Source organism: Moschus berezovskii, chromosome 10 (genome assembly GCF_049115385.1).
Source record: "Moschus berezovskii isolate FMDL1 chromosome 10, NW_MosBer_1.0, whole genome shotgun sequence".
Lineage (NCBI taxonomy): Eukaryota > Metazoa > Chordata > Mammalia > Artiodactyla > Moschidae > Moschus > Moschus berezovskii.
In genome coordinates, this window is record NC_142469.1 from 46,397,419 (window position 1) to 46,417,046 (window position 19,628).

Sequence of the window (19,628 nt, forward strand, 5' to 3'; positions counted from 1 at the left end):
GGGAGGTATTTTACAGAGAGGTGAATTAACCTGTCCAGGGTCACACAGCTAGCAGTGACAGAGGCAGGATTTGAACCTTGGCTGTCTTATTTCAGAGTCCATATTGTTAACCACCAGGCTGTGCTATGGAACAGAAAGGAAAGGCCTAGCTGACCCTAACAATAGGCTGATTGTGGCTATTGATTGGGTAATATTTTTGATAGACCTAGAAGAGAACTTGGAATTTATTTAGTCCTCATGTTACAGGAGAGGAAGCTAGTTTAGAGACATCCCAGGTTCTGGCCTCTGTTCCATTGCTGCTCACTGACTGTGTTGTCCAGAGTGCTGTTTTGATTGCCATTTCCATAGGACTGCTCAGGCCCCTAGGATCTGAGAATCATAATGTGCTTTATGAATAACATCTGAGAAATGTGGTCACTAGTATCCTATCAGGAAGGAAGAAATTTTTCCTTTACCCTTCTAGGTTCTTTTGGCTGGTCTAAGAATTCAGTTGATACGAGATTAACAGGAGAAAATCACACAACAGTTTAATTTGCCAACATTTGTTGGATTATGGAGAAAGCAAGGAAGTTCCAGAAAACATCTATTTCTGCTTCATTGACTACACTAAAGACTTTGACTGTGTGGATTACAACAACAGTGGAAAAATTCTTAGAGACCTTGCCTGTCTCCTGAGAAACCTGCATGCAGGTCAAGAAGCAACAGTTAGGACTGGTCATGGAACAGCAGACTGGTTCCAAATTGGGAGAGAGTCGGACACGACTGAGCGACTGAACTGAACTGAACTGAACTGCAAGGTTGTATGTTGTCACCCTGCTTAATTAACTTATATGCAGAGTACATCATGAGAAATGCCAGGTGGGATGACTCACAAGCTGGAATCAAGATTGCCGGGAGAAATACCAACCTCAGATATGCAGGTGATACCACTCTAATGGCAGAAAGTAAAGAGGAACTAAAGAACTTCTTGATGAGGCTGAAAGAGGAGAGTGAAAAAGCTGGCTTAAAACTCAACATTCAGAAAAATAATATGACAACCAGACCCATCACTTCATGGCAAATAGAAGGGGAAAAGTGGAAGCAGTCACAGATTATATTTTCTTGGGCTGCAAAATCACTGCAGATGGTGACTGCGGCCATGAAATTAAACGACATTTTCTCCTTGGAAGAAAAGTTATGACAAACCTAGATAGCATATTAAAAAGCAGAGACATCACTTTGCCAACAAAGGTCTGTCAAGTGAAAGCTATGGTTTTTCCAGTAGTCATATGGATTTGAGAGTTGGACCATAAAGAAGGCTGAGGCTGAAGAACTGATGCTTTCCATTTGTGGTGCTGGAGGACTCTTGAGAGTCCCTTAGACTGCAGGAGATCTAACCAGTCAGTCCTAAAGGAAATCAACCCTGAATATTCACTGAATGGACTATTGCTGAAGATGAAGCTTCAATATGTTGGCCATCTGATGTGAAGAGCTGACTCACTGGAAAAGACTCTGAAAGATTGAAGGCAAAATGAGAAGCAGGCAGCAGAGGATAAGACAGTTAGATAGCATCACCAGCTCAATGGCATGAATTTGAGCAAACTCCAGGAGATAGTGGAGGACAGAGGAGCCTGCGGGGCTATAGTCCACGGGATCACAGAGAGTCAGACATGACTTAGTGATTGAACAACAACAGACACATGGGAGAGACCGAGGAAAACTGAGTAACTTGGCAGCATTACTGAAGCTCTCAACTTAAATGCCATCCTCAGCTAAAGACAGAGGAGGATGTTGAGGATGGGGGAAAGTCAGTTATGGGAGGTTACCAGGAAAAGCACAATGAATGAGGGTAACATTATTACACAGATTTGTCTTTTCCACAGATAAATTTCTAGAGATTTGGTCATCCTTCTCTCTCTTCCTTGTACTGAAGAAAGAGATGCTCTTAAAACTGTAAACATTTCTTACAAAAGGGCAACTCCCTTCCCATGTCTGCTTTTTCTTAAAAATAATCAGCTTAAAACTTTATGCCAAAGAGACACTTAGGATGGCAAATTCTACTCCTCTATTCTGCTAAGGTGTTAGCTTGCTTCAAAATCTAGTGATGTACTCAGTCTTCTTTTCGTGACGTATTTCAACTTGAACTAGTTTTTATGATTGAAACCTTTTAATATAGCATTCTTTGGCATTGCCTTTCTTTGGGATTGGAATGAAAACTGACTGCAAGGAGATCCAACCAGTCCATTCTAAAGGAGATCAGTCCTGGGTGTTCATTGGAAGGACTGATGCTAAAGCTGAAACTTCAATACTTTGGCCACCTCATGCGACGAGTTGACTCACTGGAAAAGACTCTGATGCTGGGAAAGGTTGGGGGCGGGAGGAGAAGGGGACGACGGAGAATGAGATGGCTGGATGGCATCACTGACTCGATGGCCATGAGGTTGAGTGAACTCCGGGAGCTGGTGATGGACAGGGAGGCCTGGCGTGCTGCAATTCACGGGGTCGCAAAGAGTCAGATACGACTGAGGGACTGAACTGAACTGAAGTGAATATAGCGTATCAATACTCCAAGGTGAGCTAAAATAGAAAGTTCTAACTGCAAATGAGAATAAAGGTTCATTCATTCATTCAACAAATATGAAGCACTCCCTTAATAGCCACTGGATTGTTATCATTAGTCCTAGGACCCTCCTTCAATCCCCACCCAAGACCCTGGGAGCTTATTCTACCCAGAAAGAGGGTATCCTTACCGCCAGGTGAGTTCCTCTGGGTGGAGGATTGCTCAGCATCATTAAGCTGACTTTGTAGCTCTTCTACCCACTGGAAAGCATCCAGCTTCACACTACGCTCATGGGCAAGCCGGCTTCTCACCTGAGTGGAAAAGTGCTTGGGAAGCAGAAATGCTTTTGGAAAGCAGAACTGTTCTATCAGTTCACTGTGAAGGGTGAGGTAGGGGGATTGCCAGGTAGAGTGTGGGTCCAAAGCTATCCCAGGAATACAAGTTTTCAAAAAATTCCCGGTCAGGCTGAACTGAGCCTTATGAAAATCAGGAGCACCAGGAAGGTCAAGAACTTAATCAGCGAGGAACAGAGGCAGCCCTTGGAACACTTTATCCCCTTGTAATAGAAGTTCACTCACAAAAGTTATCTTTTATCGGAGGAGAAGCGGGGAGGGGAGAGGAACCAGTTCACAAGGACCTTGTAGGCCAAGCCCCAGTGCCTGTGGGACCCCTGGATGGCTTCAAGCAAAGACTTGACCTCTCTCCCAGACTTCTAAGTTCCACTAATCATCTGCAGGGAATGCACTGAGCACCATCTCCAGGCCTGACACAAGGCCCACATCCAGAAGACAGCTTCATGTTTGCTCTCCCCTTGCACCCCTGACCCAGAGTCCCCTGGCCAGACAGTCTATGTCCAAAGTGATTCATCTGCATAGATCACAGGCATTTTTTTCTTTTTAAATTTATTTTTTTATTATCTCCTAATTGTTTTAAATTATGAAAAAGTAATAGTGTAACAGGTTGAATAGTGTCTCCCATAAAGTCATGGAGACCTGGAACCTCAAAATGTTACCTTATTTGAAAATAGTTTTCGTGGACGTGATTAAGATGAAGTCATACTGGATTAAAGGGAGGGCTGTAAATTGAATGCTGATGACTTATAAATGGTGGAGCAAGCACAGACGCACACACAGAGATTCAGGGAAGAAGGCCGAATGGAGAGCTGCAGCTGCACGCGGAGGGATACCGGGGACTGCGGGCAGCTGCCAGCAGCCAGGGGAGCCATGGAGCACGTTCTGCCCGAGCTGCCTGGAGGGACCCACATCTTGATTTCAGACTCTGGCCTCCTGAACTGTGAGACAATACATTTTTTAATCCTTTTTTTGTCATCTATTTTGTAAAATTACCCTTACTGACTTCCTAGAGCACTTAAAACAGTCAATCATTTAACCCTCTGATTTCTGTTTCCTAATATATCTGGGGAATTAATTGACTTATTTATTCAATGAATATGTGTGAAACACTTGCCCCAGAAAGTGCTGCTTTGGTTTTTCTATTTTTCCTTTTGTCTTTAATTTCATTCTGTGGTCTCCTTTGTTGGAACTCACATTAGTCCACATGTACATTATTTCCTTTTCTTTTTTTTTGCTTTGGGGTATATTGAAGAAGAACATACTGGGTCTGGAAACCACTTCAGCCTTTCCTTTTTTATTTCTACAATTCCAGAAACACCATGAATAAAATTCCCTTACAATAATACTTGCTGCTTTTCCAGATTACTTGTCAGGATTTTCCAAAAGATCCCTCCTAGCTCAAAGATTAGAGGAAATATGCTTTCCAAGTGGGTGACAAAGATGCCAAGATTCTGGGCCTCATGGCACTCAAGCCATCATCTTTGCTCACAAGCAGCCTGAACAATCACCCAGGTATAGATATTTCCATTTCCCTGCTGTTCCTGGGAGTGACCAAGGTAAGGAACACCGCTGTGGAGGCAAGAGAGATGTGGAGAGGACGGCGAGAAGGAAACCACTCTGGCTGGTGCGCCCTGACCTGTTACCCCTTGCTGGAGTTACCTGTCGGAGTTCTCTCTGAATTTTCTTCTGCTGCAGCTGGCCCAGCTTAGAAGCCCTCTTGGCATCTTCAGTAAGGAGCTGCAGGTGCTGTTCCTTTTGCGCCACATCCTTTAAGAGCTTCTCCATGCTGGAGGCTTTCATTAAATCCAGCTGCTGCCTGTGGAGAGCTTCCTGGGTCACTCTGTGTTCTAACTCTTTCAGCAATTGTGCCTGCAGCAGGAAACAGCCAAAGGAAATGAGAAAGGCACACGGTCTTTCTCAGCAGAGGGAATGAGACGTTTTAACTGTCCCCTCAATTAAAACACTGGCAGAATTGTGTGAAGTGTTCCTGGGTTCAGGTACCACCTCCCAGCCATTCTGTCTTGTCTTGTGCCAACCAGCAGCAAGACCCAACAGTCATACCTACTACAGACTATATCTGCATGTCACTACACCTTTATCACGTGATAGCAACGGAAGGGCTGGACCTGGGGAGAACGGGGTGATGCAATACGTACAGAGCCTGGGCAAGGGAGGCACTAATCTTGCCTCTGTTTTGACTTCTAAAAAAGCCTGGGAAAAGCCAGGTTGCAGATGGTTGAAAAAGAGCAGTAATAATTTGGTTCTGTTCTGAAATGTTTCTAATCAACAGTTACCAGAAGGTCGATCCTTACTTATTATATTAATAATGAGGATTAATATTTGTAGGGTGACCTCACATAATTATACATCATAACGCACTGGCACACCATAATGGAGGAATGAGGGTCCAAAAGGAACAGATTATATTTTATGTCTTAAAATATGCCCAGGCTGTTTCCTAGGCTGTTATTTAAACTCAGCTGTTGTCTCTCTAAACCTGAGGTCTCTGTTTCATTTATGCTCAGAGGGTTGGCACAGTTATTAAGAGCTTAGATTTTAAAAAGCCTTTATTTTGGTGCCAGTTCTTTAGAGCAGCAGTAACTTCTGAAATTAAGATTTAGTGTGGGTCACCAGGAAAGGAACCAAGACTCTCTGCTTGGGGCATAATGCTGATGGCTGGACCACACTCATAGAAAACATGCTTGGAGCGTGAAAGGCAGGTTTTAGAGGCAGAGACTCAGACCCCTAGATGCTCTCTGGGTAAAAAAAAAAAAAAATAGAGAAACACAGAGAGAGAGAGAGAGAGATCAATCTTAGATATGCGCAGTATTTCACCATTTTAGCCAAATATGAATAACAACAAAAGCCTTTTGGCCACTGCCCCTGGTCTCTGGGCTGGAAAGGAGGGAGAAGGGAAGCTGGGGTCCAGGCCATCCTTCTCCAGCAGTGCCGTCTGCTCAGCTTCACACCGCGGCAGTCTGGTGACTGCTATGGGCAGCTCAGTGCCATGCCTCCTGGCCAGAGCGTGTTCACAGAGAGGGAGGAAGAGGGCTTCTGAGCTCAGATACCTGATTCTCCTGCTGCCTGCACATCTTCACATTGTCCGCCTGAGCCCTAGCCAGGGCCTGCCTTAGAGCCAATAGCTGTTGACGAAATAAAACCACTTCTTGTTCTGCCATTAGCCTGATGTTCAAACACTCTTTTTTCATTTGCACAGCTTCCTGTGAACATCCCAAACACAGTAAGGTAGGATATGAGTTTCCTTTCCACATTTTCAGTTTCACAAGCAGTCTCTGAACCATCATCCATCATTCTTTGAAATTTCTGGAAGCATAGAGCTCCCGCTGGCCACTGCCTCCTTAATTTCAGTTAAGAACACTGTGACAGATCAGAGTAAACGAAGACTTGTGGAAACAGTAAGTCAAAGTTTCCAAACCACTATTGATATGTGCTTTGGTTTCAATTTTCCTTAAAACAGATTTTCAACTCACTGTTAGTGCATTTCCTGCCGATAATCACGTTTGAAACCCAAAGATTTGCGGTGCTTTGACAAAGTTTGCCAACTCCATCTTTTCCCTTTCCTTGTGCTAAACTCTCTGATCTGTCCTCTCATTTGTTTCTTTGCCATTTGCTTCTGGCTCATTCCTATTCCTCCCCAGGCTCTGATATTGCCAGTTCCCAAGAAATCCGCAACTGTCAGATTCTTCAAGATCCGTTGGTCTTGCTACCTGACACAAGTGCAGCAGCCGCATCCAGGGAGGCCAGTGCCACCCTTTCCCCTGGCTGGGCGGGGCCTCCCTCCCCCAGCGCTCACCTTCTCAGCCCTGCTCAGCTGGCGCCGGAAGTGCGCCCGCTGCACCACCAGCCTCCAATGGCCCAGGCTCCTCAGTTTGCACACCATGGCGGCCAGGCCGCAGTTGTCCTGCTCCAAGGCCTGCAGCTGCTCCTGCTTAGAAGGCTCACTTTCAGAAAAGGCTGCCCCCAGCACTTTTCTTGGGAAGGACATAAATCCTAACGTCAGAAACATGCCTTCCAGAAGATGAGACAATTGTGCAGTGAGCCCCAGTGCCCCTTTAAAATGCCTGACACAGGCTTTCTCTGGGAAACAGAGCAGGAATGCAACCCACGCAAGTGGCAGGGTCAGACGCTGGGATGAAGTGCTGATACCCCACTCTAAGTGAAATCACATACTTTGGCTGGATCTTCTTTCATTTCTTCGTCAGGCTTGGCGGAGCCCCACTTCTTCTTTAGGCTTTTCATGTTGTCAATCCCTTCTGTTCTTACTTCGCTGATGAGCTCACACACTTTCTGGATCAAATTAAGCTGATTCTCATCCAACTTCTCCTGCAAAGTGCAGACTCAGATTTAGGAAGGACAGTTGAGGAAGAGTCATTTTGCCTTCTAAAACCCAACTTTCAGGAATGATTTCACATTAAAATGTCATCGACCAAACAATTACTCTATCGGGTGTTGTCTGAAAGTGTCACTTGTGGCCCCTTTAGTCCTTTAGTGTTGTCCTCAATCTGCAAGGCTTCATCATCTGCACATCTTAGAGCCTGTGGTTGTCAGATGCCAAGGAGGCAGAAGAATGGGATGTCGCAGGTGGAAAAGCAAATCACCCTCCCACTCCCCCAACGCCCGCCCCCCAGCACCAGAAACACACACAAAGGGTTATTTGGGAATTTGAACCTAGGGATTTTTGCTATGAGGTTTACTCAGCAGAATCTGAGCAGATAAGACACTATCCATGAGCCACTAACAAGGAACTCCATTAAAATAGACACATTAGAGGAAGGAATCAGGCTAGCTGCCTCCCTCTGTAGGCTCCAGCAGAAATCTCATTATCAAACAGCCCGTTTGTTTTGAGTGGCTGTGGCTAACAGCTTATGGTGAAACAGCTTGCTCACTGCTTTGTACAACTTGAAGACCCAGAATCCTTGGGTAAGGAGTGACTGTGGGGTGTCCTGTCACCTCTGAACCACTTCCCTGGAGAGGAAACAGGAGGTTAGTGCTGGGGAGACACAGCAGAAAGTTTGGCTGGTGACCACACAGCAAAAGCTTCACCTCCTTCTTGGGACCCTGGGGTAAAACAGGAATTCCCCACCACCAGGGGCTTGTGCAACTAGCTGAGCCTGAGAAAAGTTAAGAATTTCTCGTCTTGGAATCTGACAAAAGCTAAAAGAAACCTAAGAAATATTTTAAAAATTTCACACCTGAAAGATGGCTTAGTAAATTCTAGACTTCACTGTCTGCTTACACTTTCCTGCAGTGCCACGCCCAATGCAAGTTGGTTTGGATCCCTTAATATTTGTAAGCACTTGTACTTTATGGACACTTCACAGTAAGAAGCAATGTTCAGTCCTCTCTGAAATAACCAGATAAAGGCAGAGAGGCTCAGTGGAAACTCCTCTCAATGGAACAAGTCCAGGAACCACTCTGGAATCCCCTGGGAGGAGGGAGTGATGGAAGGACCCACGTGGAGCTGGCTCTGCGGAGCATCTGATAGCAGGGAAGGGGGCAGATTTGGGGGACTTGGGGGCACAGAGTCAGATACGACTGAAGCGACTTAGCAGCAGCAGTAGCAGCAGGGGGAGGTATGGCTGTACTGCAGTTCTCACTCGTGGGGCTGCTGGACCAGGCTCCATGATGGCCTGTTTTAGGCATGGGTCTCCATCTTACAGCTGCTCAGAAGTCATAAGACAGTGACAGGCTTCCACGGTGCTATGGGCACATGTGCACCCATCACTCCTCTTCTGAGTGGACCTTTACTGACAGGTCAGCAGTTCCCTGACACTGTATGTGCCTAGCTAGTGGGAGTTTTGAGGGTTGTAAAATTTTCAAAAGCTGATTCAAATTCTGAATCTGCCCAGTGAGCTTCTAGGAGGTAGCTGTTGCTACCTACACTGGGGCTTGGCCTGGCCTAGGGTACTGCCCTCTCCTGTTTTGGATGGTTATTCAGTAGACAAAAGAGTAACATAAAACTGTTGGGGTTTGGGAGAAGAACTCCCCCTTGTCTCAACAGCAATCAGATGGTAACAATGCAGTAGAGTGAGGAAAATAACAAATATCTAAATCATTTAAAATTTAGTGTCTCTTTTGGTAAAATTATGACCACCCATCGCTGATTCATTCTCTTCAATGAAAGCCTAGAGCTGGGGCATTCTTGGACCCGACAATCTCTTGTCACAAAGCCCACTCTGTTATTGATCCCTCCGTACAGCCACCATGGGAGTCAGGTACACCCGGGCCTCCATGGAACTGTCCAGACATCCCACCCAGGTCACTTACTTTGATGTGCAAACATGTCACAAACAAAGCTTGGACTAATGCTTCATATTCTTCTTGGACTTCTTTTCTAATTTGCTTTTTGAGATTTAGATTCTCCTCCTCCAAATCTGTGAGTCGGGCTCTCAGGGCAGTGATTTCCATGATCATATTGTGACTGAGTTCTGCAACCTAGTGGCAGAAATATTTTTTTCTTAATGGGAAATAATTCAGGAATTCCAAATAGCCACTGCAGAAAGAGTTCTTTGTATATCAATGTTGAATTGGCACTCTGCTTTGGGCCCAATGAAGAAGGTGAATATCTTGTTGTGCAAGTACAGGCAGAAGCTAAGGAAGGTTCAAGGGTCCCAGAACAGTCCCAGACATATAGTAGGTGCTCAATAAACGGTTGACGAATGAATGAACCCAGAAGAAATGCTACTTAAGCACTTTTCATATGGAGAAAATACTTCAACTGTCTTGGCTTCCATTTCCAAACTGGCCTTCCCTTGACACCTTAGCCTAACTACCTTTTCCTCAGATGGCATGATGACCTGAGAAGAAAACAACACCCCCACCCCCGCCACCACAACCAGTAACAACAAAAAGAAAAAACAAAGCAATAAAAAATAACAAGAGTCACCAAAAAAAAACTAAGGGAAAAAAAGTTTCATTGCTTAAAAAGTACAAACACACTCTTTGGAGGGGACTGCAAGGGACCAGTCATTGACAGGATTTCTACAGGAAGAGGCTCAAGAAGATGATAGCAGCATGTCCAATGTCTTGCTACTGCTGAGACTGTGGATTTGAAAAATGGAGAAGAAAGCTTTTAGAGTAATAATTGGCCTACCTGACCAGCCTTGTCTTCAGGTGGACTTTGACCTCTTCGTATAATGTCTAATTCCTAAAGAGGAAAAAACAGTGAACCGCCGAACTCAAACATTTATTCAGTACAACATGCTCCAGACTTCTCTTATTTGTGTTACTGGTGCTTCGTTTTGAGATCCTCAAGCTCCAACTGGAGCCAAGACTGTAGTTGTTGCCCCACTGCACTTTGGGACAGGATCTCATTTTAAGATGGTCTCATCAGTGAGACCCACGATGCACATCCTGAAGACAGTTTACTCAGGGATCCTGGATTCTTGCTGGACCAGGAACAGCATGAAGTTCCCCATGTTTGCTGAGAGTGGGAAGGTCAGCTGAGGATCTTCTCCAAAGGGCCAGCTGCCTTGTTGTTCACCTCTTATATTCCCCACTAGAAGCCTCCAAGGCATACAACCCAGTATTGCTGGGGCCATCACCATCCCAGCTGAGAAGACCAGAGCCCAAGGAAATAAGCCAATAAGAAAAGAAATTTGGAGAGTACCATTTACCCTGAATTCTTACATTAAGAACACCTCTCGCATTGTGGAGTCACTCCTGGGCCTCCCTACCCACACATTTCCCAGTGTATTTCTCATCTGTCTGGGAACATACTTGCTCCTTCTGGCAGAGCTTCTGTCTAACGTGCTCCAACATATGCTCATAACACATGGAGTAGCTCTCGAAGTTGCTACGTTCTCTGGCCATCACATCACAACCCAGTGAAAGGAGGCAGGCCTCGAGGTGGTCTTTCCTGAAAGTGACCTGAAAGGGAAGGGGCATCACTCACAACAGCTCCCCCAGGGCAGCGCCACCACACGAGTGCTCACGGCACACGTTGCTTTGGCTCACAGACCCACTTCCATTCATCCTCCAACGAAAAACACTGGCGTCAGCCTTGCAAGCTTCTCTTTTAGGTCTGGTCCTAACATCTGCAGGGTCAAGGATAAGAGTACAAATGAGACATCAAGAACAGACTTATGGACACGGCTGGGTGGGGGGAGGGAAGGAGAGGGTGGGATGTATGGAGAGTAACACGGAAACATACATTACCATATATAAAATAGATAGCCAATGAGAATTTGCTGTATGACTCAGGAAACACAAACCAGGGCTCAGTAACAACCTAGAGGGTGGGGATGGGGAGGGAGCTGGGAGGGAGGTTCAAGTGGGAGGGGACATAGGTAAACCCATGGCTGATTCCTGTGGATGTTTGTTAGAAACCAACACAATACTGTAAAGCAATTATTCAATTTAAAAAAAAGTACAAATGGAAGCTCACATTCCGATGTCTAAGTGTCTTAAATATTTAATGGTTATAAATCAAGCTAACTATTAAACGGAAAATGTTTAATTCTTCCACTTTGAAAAACAGACCTTCAAATGACTTGGGAGATCAGGTTTGATTTTATCATTCTTGGACAACTCTGAGTTCAGTGCGGAGATATGGTTACCTGGGGGAGAAGTAGGCCCCGATGTATAGTTTACAGTTTGACACTCTTCGCTCCCTACCTTTGCCTTCACATCACACTGTGGGACTGGTTGTGGGGAGGGTTGTATATGTGTAAGCAGGCACCCCAGCTGTCCCTGCCCTTGCACAGCTGTCCTCATCTATACCACAGGCCAGAGTGTGCATAAGGTGGTGAGGTCCACTCTCTCTCTGGGGAGGATGATCTGGGGACAAGGCCCTGGATTCAGGGCATCTCAGGGCCCCAGGTGTCTAGAGTATGGTCCAGAAGGGAAGCCAGGGATCTGAGTGGGTGCATCCCCTTGGCTGTGAGGATTTCCTGTGGGGAACAGTGGGGCTGGAGCAGAGCCAGAGGGGCCTCTGAAGTGGGGCATCTGACAGGGGCTCCTCTTGCCTTGGTCAAAGAGCCATAATGCTCACTCTCTAGGCTGTCCCATTTCTTCCCTTTCAACACCTTTTTGAAGAAATGGCCATTAAGGAACAGAGGAAAAGTCTACCCCTCCAAGGCAGATTTAGTTTTAGGTTCCAAGAGAAATGGGAGCCAATATATGGGCAGTAGGGCAGATCTACCCTACCAGCACCTGCATGTCCACGGGAGTGCTTGTGTGTCTCTGCATGTCTATATCAGCCAGTGTGTGTGTCCATTTGTGTGCATGTCTGTGTCTGTACCTCTCTGTGTATGTTGCCACCTGTGAGTATCCATATAGGTCTCTATGTGTCTCTATGTGTCCCTAAGTGTGTTCGTGTGTGTGTGGCCCACTCCAAGATTCAGCCTGCTCACCTGATGCAGTGACTACCCGTGAAACCTCCAGTGTCAGGACTGCTCCAGGCTCGCTGGAAGTCTGCTGTAGAAACTAGGTTCCCTTCCAGCCTGGGGTGGTTCCCCTGGCTCTGATCTGATTATCCTGGTGACACTGTCCCATCAGTACAACCTCCGTGCCACTGACCTCCAGAGAGAGCAGAGACAGGCTTTTACCAGCTGAGTTGTTGAGGCAAATTAACAGAGGTGGCACATAGTGGTAAAACCCAGTACTGATGGAGTGAGGAAAATGGTTTGCTCATCACTGCCGATGGGAAGGGAAATCAGCAAGGTATTCTGGAGGGTGGACTAGCAGCGTCTATGAAGAGATTTTTAAATATTCATGCTCTTTGACCTAGCAATGCCTCTTCTAGGAATTTATCTTTAGAGAATGATAAAAGTTATACACAAAAATATATGTTAACAGATGTTCTTTATAGTAGTCCTTCCAACAGAAAAGAAAATTGGAAGCAACCTAAAGTGCTTAATAATGGAAAACAGGTTGAATCTGCTCATTCATCTATACAAGGAAATACTAAACAGCCACCAAAAACTGTGCTGTGGATGTATGTTTATTGACAACGAAACATATTTATAACATATAGTCAAGTACACCATAACAGAAAGGCATATAGAATAATCTTGTTTTGTTTAAAAAGTATATGAATTCTGCTGCTACTGCTAAGTCACTTCAGTCGTGTCCGACTCTGTGTGACCCCATAGACGGAAGCCCACCAGGCTCCCCCGTCCCTGGGATTCTCCAGGCAAGAACACTGGAGTGGGTTGCCATTTCCTTCTCCAATGTGTGAAAGTGAAAGTGAAGTTGCTCAGTCATGTCCGACCCCTAGTGACCCCACGGACTGCAGCCCACCAGGCTCCTCCATCCATGGGATTTCCTAGGCAAGAGGACTGGAGTGGCTTGCCATTGCCTTCTCCGGATATGAATTCTAAAAGGTTACAAATAAAGCTTGGAAGGAAAGGCACCAAAATAACAATAGTGGCTATCAATAAGGGTAAGCTAATGAGTGTACTTTCTAATACATATTTCTATTTTCTAATATACTTACAAAATGTATATATAATTAAAATAATTAGATATAAAATCTATGTATTAATAAAACATATATGCTAATTAAAAAATAGCAAAACTTTGGTAAAAGTTATCAACTGCAGCAACTTGGCAGGAATGCACTCAAGACCCAGAATGGAATGTCTTGGAGGATTTTATGAGCTGGAGCCAGGCAGTCAGGGGTGGTGCTCAGCCTCCCTCCCTCACTCTCCAGGGCCTCCTCAAGGGGGTCCCTCAGCTGAAGGGGGTGAGGGCAATTCATCCTGCCCCTGGCAAGTGAGCAGTAGGACAGCCAGAGTCAGCTGCTGCCTCCGAGGCAAAGGACACCAAGATTCCATCCCCTGGACCTTGTCTCCTTTATGGTGACAGGACCAAGGCTCCGTGGATTAGCATCCACAAAGGAAACACTTCTCGGACTGAGTACAATGCAAGCCTGAAGCCTTGAGAAGTCATGAGACTGCACTGGAGGCCAGCAGGGTGTGCCCAGTGACCTCAGCCGGGTGGGTGGGGCCCAGTCAGCCACAATTGACTCACCCCTCACTGCCCTGAGCAGCAGTGCCAGTGTGCCAACAGGGCCTCCACAGCTCTTCAGCAGAGCACACTTCTCAAACTAACCCTCCATAACCACTGCAGATAAAGGATCCCAAACAAACAGAAAAGCAGGCTTGAACCACATGGCCCTCTGCCATCCTCTCTTAGCCAGCATGCTATTTGAATGAGCCCAGGTTAAGGAAGCCTTGAGTAAGTATGTGTTATACCAAAGAAGTGAGAATGCTCAGTACTCCCCGGAGCATCTCCAGACGCCAGAGAAATTGTGTTGCTTCCTTCCCTGCAGTGGCTCAACTGAGGCCTTAGGAGCCTGGGCAGAAAGATCAGCTCAAGGGGTTGGCACACAGAGGGTGAGTGTGCAGGCAGGGAGTGAGGTAAGGGCCCCGCCAGGGCATCTGCAGTGGGCACTTGGAATGTGGACCATGTCTGAGCGGGGCAGACAGGCAGCCATGGCTGACAGGTGACAGAGAGGTGCAGGGAGACTCCCAGTTCCTAGCAGTCCCTCTCTGCACATGACCTTTGCTTTTGCAGATGGTGCCCGGCCTCCCAGAGCAGCAGTGGAGCCCCCAGAGAAACATCTACTGTTCTTGTATGAGGTCTCAGAGCAATTTGCTTCTCAAAAGTTGTTCTGCAACTCATCCCTGCATTCCTTGGTCACTAAGAGTCAGCTCAGTGTCAAAGTGCAGCACCAAGGGCCTTCATCTGCCAACTTCCCCTCCAACGCAGGCCCCTGGGTTCCGTAAGAACCAGAGAGATGACCGTTGGCCTGGTGCCCTTTAGGTGTCACCAACACTTAAACCTGAACTGTGTTGGATGGCATCACCTGGAAGGGCATTACCTGGAAGAGCATCACAGTGTCCCATGTATTCTTCTGGAGACTCAGCCTGGGTGAAGGATTGCAGGTGCCAGGCCTTGTTACGACAAAAGTCCCTGCTGGAACAAACTGTGCTTCTCATAGCAATCCATCTAACATCAGGCACACACACTCACAGTGTTTTCATGATATTTCTAAAACCTACCTCTGCTGACAAAATGCTTCAGTGACTTCCCACTGACTCTGGGATGAAATCCAAACTCATAAGGCTTACACACAAGGCCATTCAGCATCTGGCCCTGCTTACTTTTACTCTTAACTCTGCTAGAACCCCCTTCCTAGATTGCTGCCTTCCCTCCCCTGCCCTTTTTCATCTGGCCAATCCTGATTTATGCTTTATAACTTGGTTCAAACAAAATCTTCTCCAGGAATTCTTCCCAGACTACTTCCCATCCCTGCTCCCCCTTGCTAGGTTGTGTTCCCCTTCTCTAAGCTACCACAGCACCCTATTTGTGCCTCCATCAAAGTGCCTAATGTGAAGTACCTTTTCTGGATATCACTGGTTCACCTAACTTTTTCTATAAGTTCTTTCAGAGCAAGGACTGTGTTCTTTACATTTATATCTATAATAAAGTGCTTGGAAAAAAAGGAGATCCATAAACACTTGGTGAATGAGGGAATGACTTTCAGCATATGAATGAAAATGGTTCTGAAATCCACAAAATAGACTATTTCAGTTCTGATTTCCAAAAAAGGTCAGTCTCTAACTTCAGGCCAGGATATTTGGTATAAAATTTGGCCAATATATTAGAACTGATTGTGAAAGTCTGGTCTTCTAGAATTTGGAGAAGGAAGCAAAAATCACAAGATACTAACATGGGTTCAAGAATAGTCAGATCAGATTAACCTTTTCCCTGAGGAAACACAGCAGATGCAATGTATCTGGGTTTAGGCAGGACATCTGAGAAGGTTTCTCATGATGTCCTTTTGGACAAATGGAGAACATGAACTGAGTGACAGGACAATCAAATAAGCTTCTGGTCAGTGCAAGACTGTGCCTAAAGCAACCGTTCAGTGTGGAGGGGACCCAGAGTGGGTAGCATTGCATTGGGATTCATCTGTCATATACTGTTATTAGAAGCTTGAATGAGGATACTCAGGGTAGGCTGATGTGAACTCGGGAGGGTGACCGAGTATGCTGGATGACAAATTCAGATTTTTAAAGATTTCAAGAGGTTCAAAGAGTGAACCAGGCTGAAAAAAAAAAAAAACAAGATCAATAATGTGGAAGCAGCAGGATGCCTGAAGGACTTGTGTGGGCTTCAGGTGGCTATTAGCCTAATGAGTCACCTATGACAAAATCCAACACACTTATGGGTGCTAATCAAAGCACAGCCCCCAGGACAAGGGCACTCTAGGCTGGTCAGACAACCATGAAATTAGAGGAGCCTGACCAGGAGGGTGGGGCACTCCTATAGAGAGATTGTAAGAAAGGAGGCTGGTGTAATCTGAAGGAAGGAAGGCGGGGCTTGGGTTTTCCTTGCATGCTGGTGTGGTCTGCTCTGCACAGGGGCACCCAGCCAGGTGACCGTGATGCCTCCTTCATTTCCATGTCTGTGTCCCTGATATAGGCTGCACTGCCCAGAGGAAAGGGTAACAACTTGTTACCCACCACCCAGAGAAACACCTGTTTGGGTGTGTCCTCCTGGAGCCCACCCCACTTGGAATTTTACAGAAGATTCACACGTGCTAGCAATGGCACCAACGGAGCTTCTCTGACTGACTTGCCCTCAGATATTTGAAGGCTTGTTGTGACGGGTTAGAACCATGATTTGTGGTGTCCCAAGGATAAGAACTAGGATCCGTGGTGGAGATGGTGGGGAGGCCAAATTCAGCTCAGTAAGAGCTGCCAGAAACAGGAGCTGCCAGGAATGGGAGGTAGGGGGTGGCACTGAAAGAGAGGGCACTCCCTGACACTACACATGACCCAGAAGAGTCTTGAGGCCCACCAGGCACAGATTTTGGAGAGAGCTAACATCCTGGACAACCGCCAGCTGCTACCAGCCTCATCAGTGCACCCTGAGTTTCGGCTAGGCCTGATGTGGGCTTGCCCTGTTTATTAACACCCAGATTTCTTTCCTAGAAGATCCTGTCTTCAATGTTGGGGTGAAGTATATAGATAAAGGACAAGCAGATCTTAAGCCACAAACTTTTTTTTTGCTTTTGTCATGGAAAAATGTAAAAGATTTGTCGTTTTAGTCATTTTTAAGTGTACAGTTCAGTGGCATGAAATACATTCACACTGTTGTGTGATCAATCTCTGGAACTCTTTCCATGTTGCAAAACTGAAACCCTATACGTTGACAAATACCATTCTACTTTCTGTATCTTTGAATCTGACTACATTAGATACCTTGCATAAATGGAATCACACAGCATTTACGTTTCTGTGATTGGCTTGTTTCACTTAATAGAATGTTTTCTATGATGAAGCATGTGTAAGAATTTCCTTCCCTTTAAGGAAGGTCATAAAATTTTTTGATACAAACATTTTTCTGCACATGCCCCACCTTAATCACCTCTGTATCTCTGAAGGAGAAACACTGACCTGTAGGGACCCAGGAGGAAAAACTTTACCCCCTCATCAGAATACATAGTTTTAAACTGGGTATAAATGAAAGCTTAAAGCAAATACATGTAAATCACATATGAACTCTGAGGAAGAGTGTACGTCTCACTAACCTTGTGAATTCTCTGCCTTACAAGTAAGAACTGAAATGCTTATTGTAAAATTATGGAGAATATTTGAAGAGCTTCAGTTCAGTCTCTCAGTCGTATTCTTCACGCTCAGTCGTTCAGTCTTCACAGTCCAACTCTCACATCCACACGTGACCATGGGAAAAACCATAGCCTTGACTACACGGACTTTGTTGGCAAAGTAACGTCTCTGCTTTTTAATATGCTGTCTAGGTTGGCCATAACTTTCCTTCCAAGGAGTAAGCGTCTTTTAATTTCCTGGCTGCAGTCACCAACTGCAGTGATTTTGGAGCCCCAAAGAATAAAGTCTGACACTGTTTCCACTGTTTCCCCATCTATTTCCCACGAAGTGATGGGACCAGATGCCATGATCTTCGTTTTCTGAATGTTTAGCTTTAAGCCAACTTATTCACTCTCCTCTTTCACTTTCATCAAGAGGCTCTTTAGTTCCTCTTCACCTTCTGCCATAAGGGTAGTGTCATCTGCATATCTGAGGTTATTGATATTTCTTCCAGCAATCTTGATTCGAGCTTGTGCTTCTTCCAGCCCAGCATTTCTCATGATGTACTCTGCATAGAAGTTAAATAAGCAGGGTGACAATATATAGCCTTGATGTACTCCTTTTCCTATTTGGAACCAGTCTGTTGTTCCATGTCCAGTTCTAACTGTTGCTTCCTGACATGCACATAGGTTTCTTAAGAGGCAGGTCAGGTGGTCTGGTATTCCCATCTCTTTCAGAATTTTCCACAGTTTATTGTGATCCACACAGTCAAAGGCTTTGGCATAGTCAATAAAGCAGAAATAGATGTTTTTCTGGAACTCTCTTGCCTTTTCGATGATCCAGCAGATGTTGGCAATTTGATCTCTGGTTCCTCTGCCTTTTCTAAATCCAGCTTGAACATCTGGAAGTTCATGGTTCACGAATTGCTGAAGCCTGGCTTGGAGAATTTTGAGCATTACTTTACTAGTGTGTGAGATGAGTGCAACTGTGTGGTAGTTTAAGCATTCTTTGGCATTGCCTTTCTTTGGGATTAGAATGAAAACAGACCTTTTCCAGTCCTGTGGCCACTGCTGAGTTTTCCAAATTTGCTGGCATATTGAGTGCAGCACTTTCACAGCATCATCTTTCAGGATTTGAAAGAGCTCAACTGGAATTCCATCATCTCCACTGGCTTTGTTCATGGTGATGCTTTCTAAGGCCCACATGACTTCACATTCCAGGATGTCTGGCTCTAGGTGAGAGATCACACCATCGAGATTATCTGGGTTGTGAAGATCTTTTTTGTACAGTTCTTCTGTGTATTCTTGCCACCTCTTAATATCTTCTGCTTCTGTTAGGTCCATACCATTTCTGTCCTTTATTGAGCCCATCTTCAATTTTCTTGAAGAGATCTCTAGTTTCCCATTCTGTTGTCTTCCTCTATTTCTTTGCATTGATTGCTGAGGAAGGCTTTCTTATCTCTCCTTGCTATTCTTTGGAACTCTGCATTCAGATGCTTATATTTTTCCTTTTCTCCTTTGCTTTTCACTTCTCTTCTTTTCACAGCTATTTGTAAGGCCTCCTCAGACAGCCATTTTGCTCTTTTGAATTTCTTTTCCATGGGAATGGTCTTGATTCCTATCTCTGTACAATGTCACGAACCTCTGTCCATAGTTCATCAGGTACTCTATCAGATCTAGTCCCTTAAATCTATTTCTCACTTCCACTGTATAATCATAAGGGATTTGATTTAGGTCATACCTGAATGGTCTAGTGGTTTTCCCTACTTTCTTCAAGTTAAATCTGAATTTGATCTGAGCCACAGTCAGCTCCTGGTCTTGTTTTTGCTGACTGTATAGAGCTTCTCCATTTTTGGCTGCAAAGAATATAATCAGTCTGATTTTGGTGTTAACCATCTGGTGATGTCCATGTGTAGAGTCTTCTCTTGTGTTGTTGGAAGAGGGTGTTTGCTATGACCAGTGCCTTCTCTTGACAAAACTCTATTAGCCTTTGCCCTGCTTCATTCCGTACTCCAAGGCCAAATTTCCCTGTTACTCCAGGTGTTTCCTGACTTCCTACTTTTGCATTCCAGTCCCCTATAATGAAAAGGACATCTCTTTTTGGTGTTAGTTCTAAAAGGTCTTGTAGTTCATCAGGCACTCTATCTATCAGGTC

At 45.3% G+C, this 19,628-nt stretch overlaps 1 protein-coding gene across 1 annotated transcript in view; it reads right to left on the reverse strand.

The window, feature by feature from the left end:
- The window catches only part of LOC129561121 (uncharacterized), a 183,306-nt gene that overhangs the window by 5,579 nt on the left and 158,099 nt on the right, over positions 1-19,628 (reverse strand). The window contains 8 exon segments of the mRNA XM_055433524.2: positions 2,730-2,850; positions 4,552-4,761; positions 5,961-6,113; positions 6,707-6,838; positions 7,084-7,236; positions 9,181-9,348; positions 10,007-10,060; positions 10,633-10,782. Of these exon segments, the coding sequence (XP_055289499.2) occupies positions 2,730-2,850; positions 4,552-4,761; positions 5,961-6,113; positions 6,707-6,838; positions 7,084-7,236; positions 9,181-9,348; positions 10,007-10,060; positions 10,633-10,782 (1,141 nt within the window).